Here is an 11246-nt window from a genome sequence, read left to right as displayed (position 1 = left end):
AGGCTTTCTGACTCAGTGGTACGGATGCCACAACTGGGCATGTCTATTCTAGCTGGTAATGAATGAGCAGCACGATCATTTTTTGTAACATCTAGTTTTCTTGCCATTGGGTTGCTGGGTCTCATGCCACATGGCACCTTGTGGTGTCATTTACACCTGTGCAGCAGGGGTGCAATATTGTTACCCCGGAGACTGGTAGGAGCATTTTGCAGTGCTGCATACTATTGCACAGAGCTCAAGGCACTGCTGAATCAGGCTCACTGTATCTTAGAGCAATCGCACATTAGGATGTTTCTCTCTTATTAAAAGTGAGTCCCCTTTAAGTAAAAGTGCACAATGTTTTGTGATTACTTGTAAAAATGTACCGTGTTCCTGCACAGCTGCACTGTAATATATGCATAACAGATCCTTCTAGAATATTAAACCATGCATTGGGCTTGAGCCTGACTGCAAGCGTTTGCTTACACAAGCAAGCTCTATTATGCATGTTCTAGTCCCGTTGACTTCTGTAGGATACGTGAATATGCGTCTGCAGCTTGGGCCTTTGATGTTTTCATTGATGAAGGTGTGGGTCAGCTCCTCAGCTGGTGTAAGGCAGCATACCTGCACTCATGGCAGGGGAGCTATGCTTGCTTACAGGAGCTGAGGATCCGGCCCACTATCAGTCTGAATACAAATAATTAGGCATCCTTCATGCCACCGTGTAGCGAGTTCCATCCCACACTTCTAGCTCCTGAGTGCTGTGGAGTTGGAGCTTTAGGAGGTGACACAACTCCTCCCCCTCTTTTTCTTATACAAGTGGTGCTTCGGGTCTGGTGATGTGGCTTTCAGGGGGATGTTCTGAATCACATCATACAGTGTGAACATGCTGAAGGAGATCTGCTCATAGGGGGACCTCATCCCATTTTCATACAGGCAAGCAAAGGCTATGGCTGGGATCCCAGTGGCTGAGAACTCAGAGTAGGTCAGTTCAATGTAGGCCAGATCTGAGTAGGCACTGGGGCCTTCATAAATAACCCAGGGCTCTGTCCAGCTATCTGCATCCCTGGGGAACGTACTGAGATAGACACCCATGTTGATCCGAGACCTGGAGCTTGTTGGATGGGAATAGAGCACCCATGTTGGGGTCTGGAAGAGGAAAATGGATTTGGAAGCAGCTCCTGGTTCAGGCTGCTCCTGACCTCCACATGACACAGCTGAGGACATGGAATCATGGATCTCGTAATGGCTGCTGGAAGGACTGGGCTCTTTAGACCCTGCTAGCTGTTGGTGGTCCTGCAGCTGGCTGCCCAAAGACATGGCTGCTGGGTTTTCAACAGCCATATCACAGAGAGGGCGATAACAGTGTCTAGTGTTTTTTCTAGACAGCAGTAGGCAGTCTGGGCCATTGATAGACCAAGGCGTGCTCCACTGTGAATAGGGGCTGCTTGAGGCATAGAAGAGAGGGGCAGGGAAGCCAATGATACTGCCATGACAGCCATGGGGGGGCTCTACAAGCCGCTGAACAAGCTGCCCCAAGTGGAAAACTGCTCCATCATCCGTGCTCAGCGCCTGCACTCTGAAGCCCAAGGGGCTCCTGGCATTGCAGTAGAGGACATTGCTGCCATCCTCCTCATCCACGGAGACCATCTGACATTCCACAGTGGGCAGGTTGGGGATGAACTCGCCAAAGTGCCATCTCTGGCCGTGGTCATCGCTGTAGAAGGTGAAGGAGTGAGGGGTTGTCTTGCAGAGCTTCCCAAAGCACTCCTTGCAGTCGATGTGGTAAGTGTAGGCTGGAACCAGCAGTCGTCCCGACTTCAGCTGAATTCCATGGCCAGGGCCTAGAGCAAAAGTGGCCCAATCTGTGCAGAAAAGAAAAGACCAGTGTCGGGAACCTTCCCTTCTACCCTCTCCATCTTCTCCCCCTAACTGTTTTTCCCTTAGAAGTGCACTTAGTGCCAGAGCCAGGGGCTGAGCCTTTGAGCCTGTGATGTCCCCAGCACAGCATGTGGCAGCGCCAGCATCCCTTATGCACCCCTTCATTGTGCCTCTATCCTGAGCTCCAGAGACCAGTTCTCCAGGGAAAAGGGTAGTTCTGTCTCCAGACTCATTCACTCCTCAGCCTCTCTGCCAAGGATGCCATTGATGGTGCTACCTGTGAGAAGCCCAGCTGTCCACTAGCACCTGAACTGAGAGCCAGGAACGTCATTGAGCCCTGTGTTGTCATGTCAGCCCACCGAGCATGGGGTGCAGAGCCTAAGGCAAGCAAGGCTTCCCCAGCAGCAACTGAGGGGAGGCGCAAGCCCAGCTGATCAGCCTCTTTCCCCTAAGTATCTTGGCCATGGCCACAACTGATCAAAAGAGAGAGAACCTTGCAAATATTGACTCTCTCCCATGCTCCGTCTCCTCGCCTTCTCTCCTGACTCTGGTGGCTCTGCTCCTTCTTTCCTGCAGTTCCTATTGCCTTGGGCCTGGCCATTTACCAATGCTGGGCAAGCAAAGCTCCAGGCTGCAGGAAGTGCGCTTCCTTCTGACTGATGCCCACACACAGCTTCCTAGGAAGCCAGGAGACAGCACTTTGCCCCAGCCACCTCTGAACCCCTGCGTTCTCCCTTCCCCCGTGCCTAGCTCTTTGGATCTTTACCTGTGATGGACCTGCCAATGACCTGCTGTGTCAGGTCAGTAACCTTGCTCCAGCTCCGCCCCTGGTCGGAACTGGAAACGTAGCACAGGCGGGCGACATTCTGGCCTGTGATGATCTGATAGGCCTCGGAAGTCTTGCCCAGCACAGCAGTGAAGAAGAGGAAGACGATGCCTGTGAATTCATCGTAGACAGGACAGGGGTTCATGGACCGATGGTGCTTCAAGGTCGCAGTCTCCAGTGCTCTCATGTCTTCCCACTAGCAGGAGAGGGCAGGATGGGGTTACTGGATCTCAGTGACTCTCTCTCACCCATCTTTTTTCCTGAACTGTGGCCTTTGTCTGTTCCCTCACAAACTAGGTCAGCTCAGCCATTGTCCCACGCTGACTCCATAGCTCTGCCCAGTCACCATCCTCTTTTCGGTTGCTCTCCCTGCTGGCCTGGAGGTGTTGCTGCCTTTATGAAAATGGGAGTTCTGCACGCCTCACAGCAACTCGTACAACAGACAGGCACATTGGGCCTGCTCCTTGGGTCATGTCATGCCCAAGGCATGCCCAAGGCAGTACCCATGGGTGGGAACAAGATCAGGTCATGTCAGCTTTATCTATCCTTCCTCATTTTAAAGCCCCACAGACAAAAGCCTCACGGTTTCTCTAAGTTATATCATGTTACACAGAGTTGTCTGTTCCAGCCACACACCCCATTGGTTCCCTGTCATGCCCCACACCAGTGGGGTGGGAAAGGGTGATGTAGAGCCAGCCATGGGGACTCCCCCAGATCTGGCCCTAACTATTTTGTTGTTCCAGGCAGCTGCCCCATTAGTTGATTTAACAGCATCGGCCTTGCCACTCACCTCCACATAGTTCCTGAGGAAGGTCCCTCGTCTTAGCACCAGCAGGTTTGCCTGGGCATCATCAATACTCAGCCTCTCCTCAGCAAAGGCCAACAGCTTTGCCATACAGGGGATGTAGAGCAGCGCTGGAACGCGGTAAGTCACTCCGCTCAGCTCCCTCTCGAACAGCACGGTGCGAGCTGGGAAATGGCGCGATCCCATCACGGCTGCAGCCTGGGACAAAAAACACATAAACCCCCAATAGATGAGGTATAACAAAGGAGAAAATACTGGTGCAGTTACCTGTGTCTGTATCCCCCCTCATCCGCCCCTTGGTCCGCTCCAGCAGTGCCCAATCAGGTCTCAGGTCTCCAGTCATCACCAGTCTCTGGGTAGGGACCCATGTCCCACTCCCTCCTGACCAGAGGTTTTAAGGCTGCCTTAGACTGGAATAACCCCAGCAAGCCACCTGCCTAACTTCTGGCACCTGTGCATTGCTGTCTCTCTGAAGGCTGTGAACAGTGTATTGTCAGCAGTCCCACACAGCTCTTCCTAAGCAAACACATTTATTCTTCAGGTAAAAGCATTACAGAGAAAACATGTAAAAAACAACAAACAGATTTAAAACACACCTAATACCACAGTCACCTCTCAGTCTTATAAGCCCCTAGCAGGCCAAAGTCTTGTCCCACCCTTCTGCTAGGATTGGGTCCCCCTGGGACAGACAGCCCCAGCCATTTGCTGGAACAAAAAGAAGGCCTGTATCAGTTTAAACTCAGCCTTTTTACACCAAATCTTCATTTGAGTCTCTGGAAAACCCAGTCTGACCCAGAGATCCCAGGGAGTGGAGCTTTCCTAGAATTGTTCACAATCCCCAAGGTAATCATTCCCCCCACCCCCCATGTTTTAGTTCCTGGAGGTGCTGTGGTAACCCTCCTCCACAGAGGAAAACATAATCATACATCAGCCATTTATAAATTTAATACAGTGGTCCCCAGAGATACTGCATGGACTTGCAATATCTGGCACAATCACCACCTACTCAGCATGTGACATAGGCTGTTCGGGAGGCCGGGAAGGCTCACGGGGCAGGGGGCCGATGGAAAGAACCGGAGGGCCTGGAGTGAGGGGTGGGCGGGGCGCACCCTCTCGCAGGACCCGCTTGAGGAAAAACCGAGTCGTGGGAAGCAGGGTTGCTTCCACCTCCTGGAGTACGCACCGGGGTGTCGTAAGGGTGGAGAGCCCCATGCGGCGACCAAGCGCCTGGGGATCCACCCAGTCCCCCAGGTTGTACTCCAGGAGGTCTCTGATCTTCGTAACTCCTGCCAGGACCAACCTCCAGCGCACCAAGGAGGACTCCGCCACCTGCACACAAAGATGGGGATTGTGTAGCAGGGGCTCCGCGAGGAGATCTACCTCCTCAGTGGCCACAAAGGACCTGGTTGCTGAAACCAGCCTCCAGGCCTGGAGGAGGTCCTGGTAGAAGACCAGCAGCTTGGAGAGGTCTCGCGGAAGACCTCTCGGATGGAGAAAAAAGAGCTGCTGGTGGTATCGGAGCCCTCACAGGCAGCAGAGGAAGGTGTGCGCCAACATGCTCCACGCCAAGCCACCTGCACTATAAAGGAGTCTCTGCAGAGCCTGGAGGCGGAAGAAATGGACCTGCATGCGCATGCACATCAGGCCCTGTCCGTCCTCCTCCAGGGGGAGATGGAGAAACCCTGCAGAGACCCAGTGCTGTCCCGGCCAAAAAAAACCCAGAACCAATCTCTGGAGATTGGCCAGGAACCCCGGGGGCAGGCACAGGGTGTTGAGTCGGTGCCAGAGCATGGACACGACCAGTTGGTTAAGCACCAGTGCTCTCCCTTTGAGGGAGAGGCACCGGAGTAGTCCTGTCCAGCTCCGCAACCGCCCAGTCACCCTGTCCTCTAAACAGTGCCAGTTCTCTGGCGGAGACAGATGCGTGGCAGAAAAATAAATGCCAAGATAGAGCAGCGGACCTGCGCTCCATCGGATGGCTTGAAGTGCGGGTGGGAGGGGGCTTGCCTGCCACCCGGCCCCGACCACCAGGCCAGAGCTCTTGACCCAGTTGACCTGGGCAGAGGAGGCTGTTGAATAAACAGCTTGACAAGCCTCCACCTGCACCAGGTCGTCCGGGTCCTGGACCACGAGGAGCACATCGTTGGTGTACGCTGCCAGGACCAGCCGCACCTCCGGCTCACAGAGCACCAACCCCGTCAACCTCATGCGAAGGAGACGAAGGAAGGGCTCAATGGCTAGAGTGTACAGCTGACCCGACAGCGGGCAGCCTTGACACACCCCTCGTCCGAATCTGACAGGCGCAGTCAGGGTCCAGTTGAGCTTGACCAAGCACTCTGCGGAGGCATACAGTACCTGGAGAAACCCCACAAACCTGGGTCCAAAGCTGAATGTCCTCAGAGTGCCCAGGAGATACCCATGGTCCATCCAGTCGAACGCCTTCTCCTGATCCAGGGACAGGAGGGCGAACGACAGACCATCCCTACACCCAAGCGCCAAGAAATCCCGGACCAGATAAAGATTGTCAAAGATGGTATGGCCCGGGACGGTGTAGGTCTGGTCTGGATGGACCACGTCCACCAGTATGGACCGTAGCCGCAGTGAGATGGCCTTCGCCACGACCTTATAGTCCGTGCTGAGGAGCGAGACGGGACGCCAATTCCGAAGATCGTGGAGGTCCCCCTTCTTCGGCAATAAGGCGAGCACCGCTCGCCTGGACGAAAGAGGGAGGACCCCACTCTCTAAGGACTCGGCCCAAACGGTGGCAAGGTCCAGGCCGAGGACGTCCCAGAACATGCGGTAGAACTCCACGGTCAGCCCGTCCATGCCCAGAGATTTATTGGTGGGCATGAGACGGCGGGCTTCCCAGAACTTGGCCAAAGTGAGAGGCAGCTCCAGCCGGTCCCGATCGCCCGCGCTGACTGTCGGGAGTCCGTCCCAAAGCACTCCGCAGGCATCGGTGTCAGTTGGATCTGGGGAGAAAAGGCTAGCATAGAAGGCCCTGGCCCTCTCGCACATCTCCACTGGATCCGTGAGGGGGGCGCCGTCCTCTGCCAAAAGGCAGAGGATGTGCTTTTTCGCTCCCCTCTTCTTCTCCAGGGCATAGAAGAAGCGGGAGCCGCGATCCATCTCCTGCAGGAGATGGATGCAGGATCTTACCAAGGCACCCCAGGCCCGAAGATCGTCGAGGGCCCGGAGCTCCTCCTGGTACACTCCACAGAGGAGTGGATCTCCGGGGCTGGCAGCCAGATGCCTCTCCAGCTCCAATACCTCCCGCTCCAGCTGCTCTATCACCACATCCCTTCGCTGGCTGGCGCCCCGGGTGTGGCTACGGCAGAAGAGCCGGGCGCGCACCTTCCCCCCCCATCCCACCACCGCCGCACTGAGGGAAAGGCACGCCTCTGTTCCCGCCAGGCCAGCCAAAACTCCCAGAAGGATGCCACAAATCCCACATTCTCCAGCAGGCTGTTATTGAAATGCCAATAGGCCGGCCCCGGCCTCTCCGAAGAAAGAGAGGCCGTCATGGCCACCAAATGGTGGTCTGAGAACGAGGCCGGCCGAACGCTGGAGGAGTGGGCCTGCGAAAGATGACAAAGAGAAAAATAGATGCGATCCAACCAGGAGTGGCTCGACCGTTGTTCCTCCACCCGGACAAAAGTGAACATAGTATCATTGTCCGGGTGGTGGTCGTGCAAGACGTCCACCAGGGAGTGATGGACTACGATCTCCCTGAGGATATCTGCAACGGCCGGGCTCGGCTCGATCCCTGTGCGGTCCCACTCCTCGAGGGTGCAGTTGAAGTCTCCGCCAAGGACCAGGCACTCGCGAGGATCCAAAGTACCGAGGAAGGCGGACGCCTGCTGAAAAAAGCACGCTCTCACCGGGCCGGATGCTGAGGCATAGACATTGACAAGATGCAACATTAGCCCCGCCATCCGGACCCAGAGGTGCAGCAGGCGACCCGGCACAACCTCGGTAATCCCCAGCACCTCGGGCTGTAGGTGCAGGGAGAACAGGGTCGCCACCCCACCCTGACAGGCTGAAAGGTGGCTAAAGTAGACCCTGTCCACCCACTCCAGCCATCAGCTCGCTTCGGTGGCTGGATCCGCATGGGTCTCCTGCAGGAAAATAACTGAGTACCCCCCCTCCTGAAGGAAGGAGAGCACCTGGCACCTGCGGAGACCCGACCTACAGCCACGGATGTTCAAAGCGGCAAAGATGGACGGCGACATAAGGAGGGCTGGGGATGATCCTTGCGGTCTGGGACACTAGCTGCTCCTGTCAGACCCCGCAGCAAACCGTGACCAACCCCGAAAGCCAGCAGGGCATCATGGAAGCTGCGGGCCTGCTGGTAAGCTGCAGCATCCCGCTTCCCGGTCCCTTTGCCCTCCCCCATAATGGCCCTCACGGTCTGGAGAACAAGATGGAAATCGCCCCAGTGCTGAAGAGCGAGATGCACTCTATTCGTGGAGCCACGAGTGTCCTCCAAGAAAGAGCGCATCTTGCTCTTCTGCGTGACAGGGACCGGGGTCATGGACCCCGGGGCGTCCCCCGATTGGACCCCCCTGCCAGCCCCGTGGCCCATTGGGACGGGCACGCAGGGATCAGAGCCCCGCCGTGGCGCCCGTCCCTCCGGCACTGCGCCACCCAATGCAGCACTCGGTCCTAGGAACAATGGCGGAGGGAGAACTGCAGCCCCTGATGGGCCAGAAGAGGGTAAAACAAAAACCGCCTCCCGGGGGCCTCCATAAAAAGAAAATGAGGCAATCCCGGGGGAGGCAGCAACAGGAGGGGGGAGGGAAGAGAGGTTAAGGACAGGAACAAGGGCTGGAACAGGGTCAGGGACAGGGACAGGACAAAGATCTAGGATGGGAGCAGGGTCGGGGCAGGAAGTGGGGACAAAATCTAGGGCCCGAGTGGCAGTCTCCAGGTCATGGTGCCTCATGACCCGACACGGTAGTGAAAGGGGCAGCAAGGGAGTGGGGCACCTCCACAGCGCTAGGCTCAGGTGCCCCACTAAACTAGGCACGCACGATTACAGCGCTGGGGGGAGGCGAGAGCTGCAGCCTCGCCTCATGGGGTAGGGCACCCATGGGCTCAAAACCTGGCCGCTCAGCGTCGGCCGTCACCACAATGGGCACGGCGGCGTCAGCCAGATTACCAATCGCGGTTGGGCAGGTGGACATGGCCTGGGGCATTGCAGGGTCCAAAACGGGGGCAACCACCTGAGGCGGAGGGTAGGGGAAAGGGGGGGGCACCAGAGAGCAATCACCCTTAACAAGGCCTTCTAACAGGGGGGCATCCACTCCCTCAGTGGTTGGGGTCAAGCCCAGGGCCTCAATCTCAGCAAAGATAGAGGCAAAGTCCCCACCCGCCTCTACAAGTTCCCCCTCAACAGCAGCTGGAGCAATAGCCATTGTGGCACCTACAGGGGGCACAGATGGCAACGAGGCAGTGGGGGCGCAGTCTATAACCCCCTCAGGAAGGGACTCCATAGGAGAAGTGGTACTACCCGCCTCCGCGGCTGCAGCGACCTCGGCCGACTCCAAACAATGAACGTCAGCTGGGGAGTCAACTGAAGGCCCAGCTCCAGCAACCCTCTTCATAGTTTTACAGGGGGTCCTCTCCCGCTCGCCAACGAGGGGGGGATGCTGGGCCCATGCTCCCCGCTTGCGGCATCTCCCCCACACAAGCTCCCAGCTCCCCAAAGAGGGGAGCTGGCCAGCTGGGTCAGGGCCTGGGAGCAAGGGCAATAACGGGAGGGTAAGGGAAGGCAAGGGCAGGACAACAGGGAAAGGGACAGACTCCCCCTGAGGCAAGCCCCGCTCAAGTCCTGCTACCGGCCCTGCTACCCTCTCCTTCACGGGCCCCAGTCTACTACTGACCTCAGCGGCAGGGCCCGCACACTCATCTGGGCACGTCGGGGGGCCCTCCCCCAAGATCCGAGTGGAGTTGACAACAGTCACAGATGGAGGAGGGGCGCCCCCAGGGACCAGGAGATCAGGGCCATCGGCGATGACAGAGCCGACGCCCTTCCAGGTATCGGAGGTCCCAGATGCCCCTCCAAGCCAGGCCAGGGGGCAGTGCCTCCGGACGTGCCCCGTTGCCCGGCAGAGAAAGCACCAGGCCACCCCCGAAGAATAATAAACCCGGTACTGTGCCCCTTGATGGGGTACCAGAAAGGACCCCTCCAAAGCCCCCCTGTCATGTGCTGCCAGCGGAACTTGAACCTGCACCTGCCGGCGGAATGACAAAATGTGGCGGAGGGCGGGGTCCTTACAGCCCAACGAAAGGGGGCTGAGGACAGACAGGAGCCTCCCCAGGGTGGAGAGGAATGGCGAAAGGGCGGCATTGGGGAGGAAGGGAGGAACAGAGGAGAACACCATCCTTATGCCCAGGTCCTCCAAGACCCCCACTGCCAAGCCCCTCTCCACCGCCTCCTGGGCAGCGGCCTCCGACGCCAGGAAGAATACCACCTTCCCAAACATCTTAGAGGCCGCCACCACAGCCGTGGGCCCCACCACCCGTGCCAACGCCCGCACGCAGGTTTCTACATGGGGTGAGGCCGACAGCAGGAAGCAACGCACCTGGTGCTCCCTGGTGAGGGTGGGAAAGGGGCCCTGGCCTCCGGGAATGGTATTCTGGGAGGCGGCTGGAGCAGACGGCAAGGCGGCAAGTGGAGGGGTCACAGTCACCTGGGCATACGCCCTGGGGGCCGAGGGAGCAGCACCCCTAGAGCTGGTGGAGGGAACAACGGGCAAGGGAGAAAGGGGAGCTGTGGCCGTTGACAGGGCCACAGCAGGAAAAGGAACCACTGTCACTGGGGGTTTCACCTTCTGGGCAGGGCCCTTGCCCTTTTTCAACCCCCGGCCCTTCCCACTGGCCAAGGGAGCGGTCTCAGAAGTGGAAGCGGCCGAGGTCACGGCAGGAGCAGCTGCGGAGTCTCGGGAGCCCCTAACCGTGCCTGCTGGTATGGGGAGAGGGACTGGAAGGGAACTGCAGGGGCGTCCAGGGAAGTCCCATCCCCTGAATCACCCACCACAGAAAGGGAGGGAAGAGGACAGTCACTAGGGCAGGGAAATGGAAGGAAGGAGTGGGAGGGGAGGGAAAGGGAAGGGAGAGGGGGGAGAACGGCTACCACACCCCACCCGCTAGGCTGAAAGCAGGGTGGAGGGGCACCAACAGAAAGGGACAAAAGAAGACAAGGAACACAATTCCAGCACAAGATGAAAAAGAAACCGGCTCCCCCGGCTGCACTAAGGAAAGGAAGGAAAAAACTAAAACATCATGGGGGAGTTTGCAGCAGTGAAGGAGTCAATATGGAAAAAAAAGAGGGCGGGAATCTCAAACGCCAAGAGCAGAATGTGGGCACACAGGCAATAAGGGCTGACCTGGAGGGAGGGCAAGAAGCTTGGGGGCAGAATGCAGGGGAGGGCTAAATCAGGTATGCCTCAAGCATGGAACAAAGAACAGGGTGGGTTCAAAAACAACCAAACCAAAAGAAGGGGAGATGGGGCTGGCAACCACACCTGCACCATGGGACAAGGGCGGAGCAAACAAACTAATCAAGGACCAAAAAACAAAACAGGGCAAACCAGAGCAAACAGGGCGGTAGAAGGGGGACGGGCGGGGCAGGCAGCAAAGGGAAAGGGGACAAGCAGCTGCAAGAACAGGGCACTGGAAGAGGCAGAGGAAAAGGGGGCCCACCGGCCAAATGCAGCAGGGGAGGGAGGACAAAGCCAAGGGAGGGGAAAG

General features: G+C 57.5%; 1 protein-coding gene across 1 annotated transcript; it reads right to left on the bottom strand.

The window, feature by feature from the left end:
• Positions 1–756: 756 nt before the first annotated feature.
• NEU4 (neuraminidase 4) lies at positions 757–3677 on the bottom strand. The gene is made up of 3 exons (XM_034781853.1): positions 3477–3677; positions 2627–2882; positions 757–1844 (listed from the first exon to the last, which is right to left on the bottom strand). Exons 1-3 carry the CDS (start codon positions 3675–3677, stop codon positions 757–759), a joined length of 1545 nt encoding a protein of 514 aa, XP_034637744.1.
• Between the last annotated feature and the right edge of the window lie 7569 nt (positions 3678–11246).

Source organism: Trachemys scripta, chromosome 9, assembly GCF_013100865.1.
Source record: "Trachemys scripta elegans isolate TJP31775 chromosome 9, CAS_Tse_1.0, whole genome shotgun sequence".
NCBI classification, from domain to species: domain Eukaryota; kingdom Metazoa; phylum Chordata; order Testudines; family Emydidae; genus Trachemys; species Trachemys scripta.
This window is presented reverse-complemented; position numbering and strand designations above follow the sequence as displayed.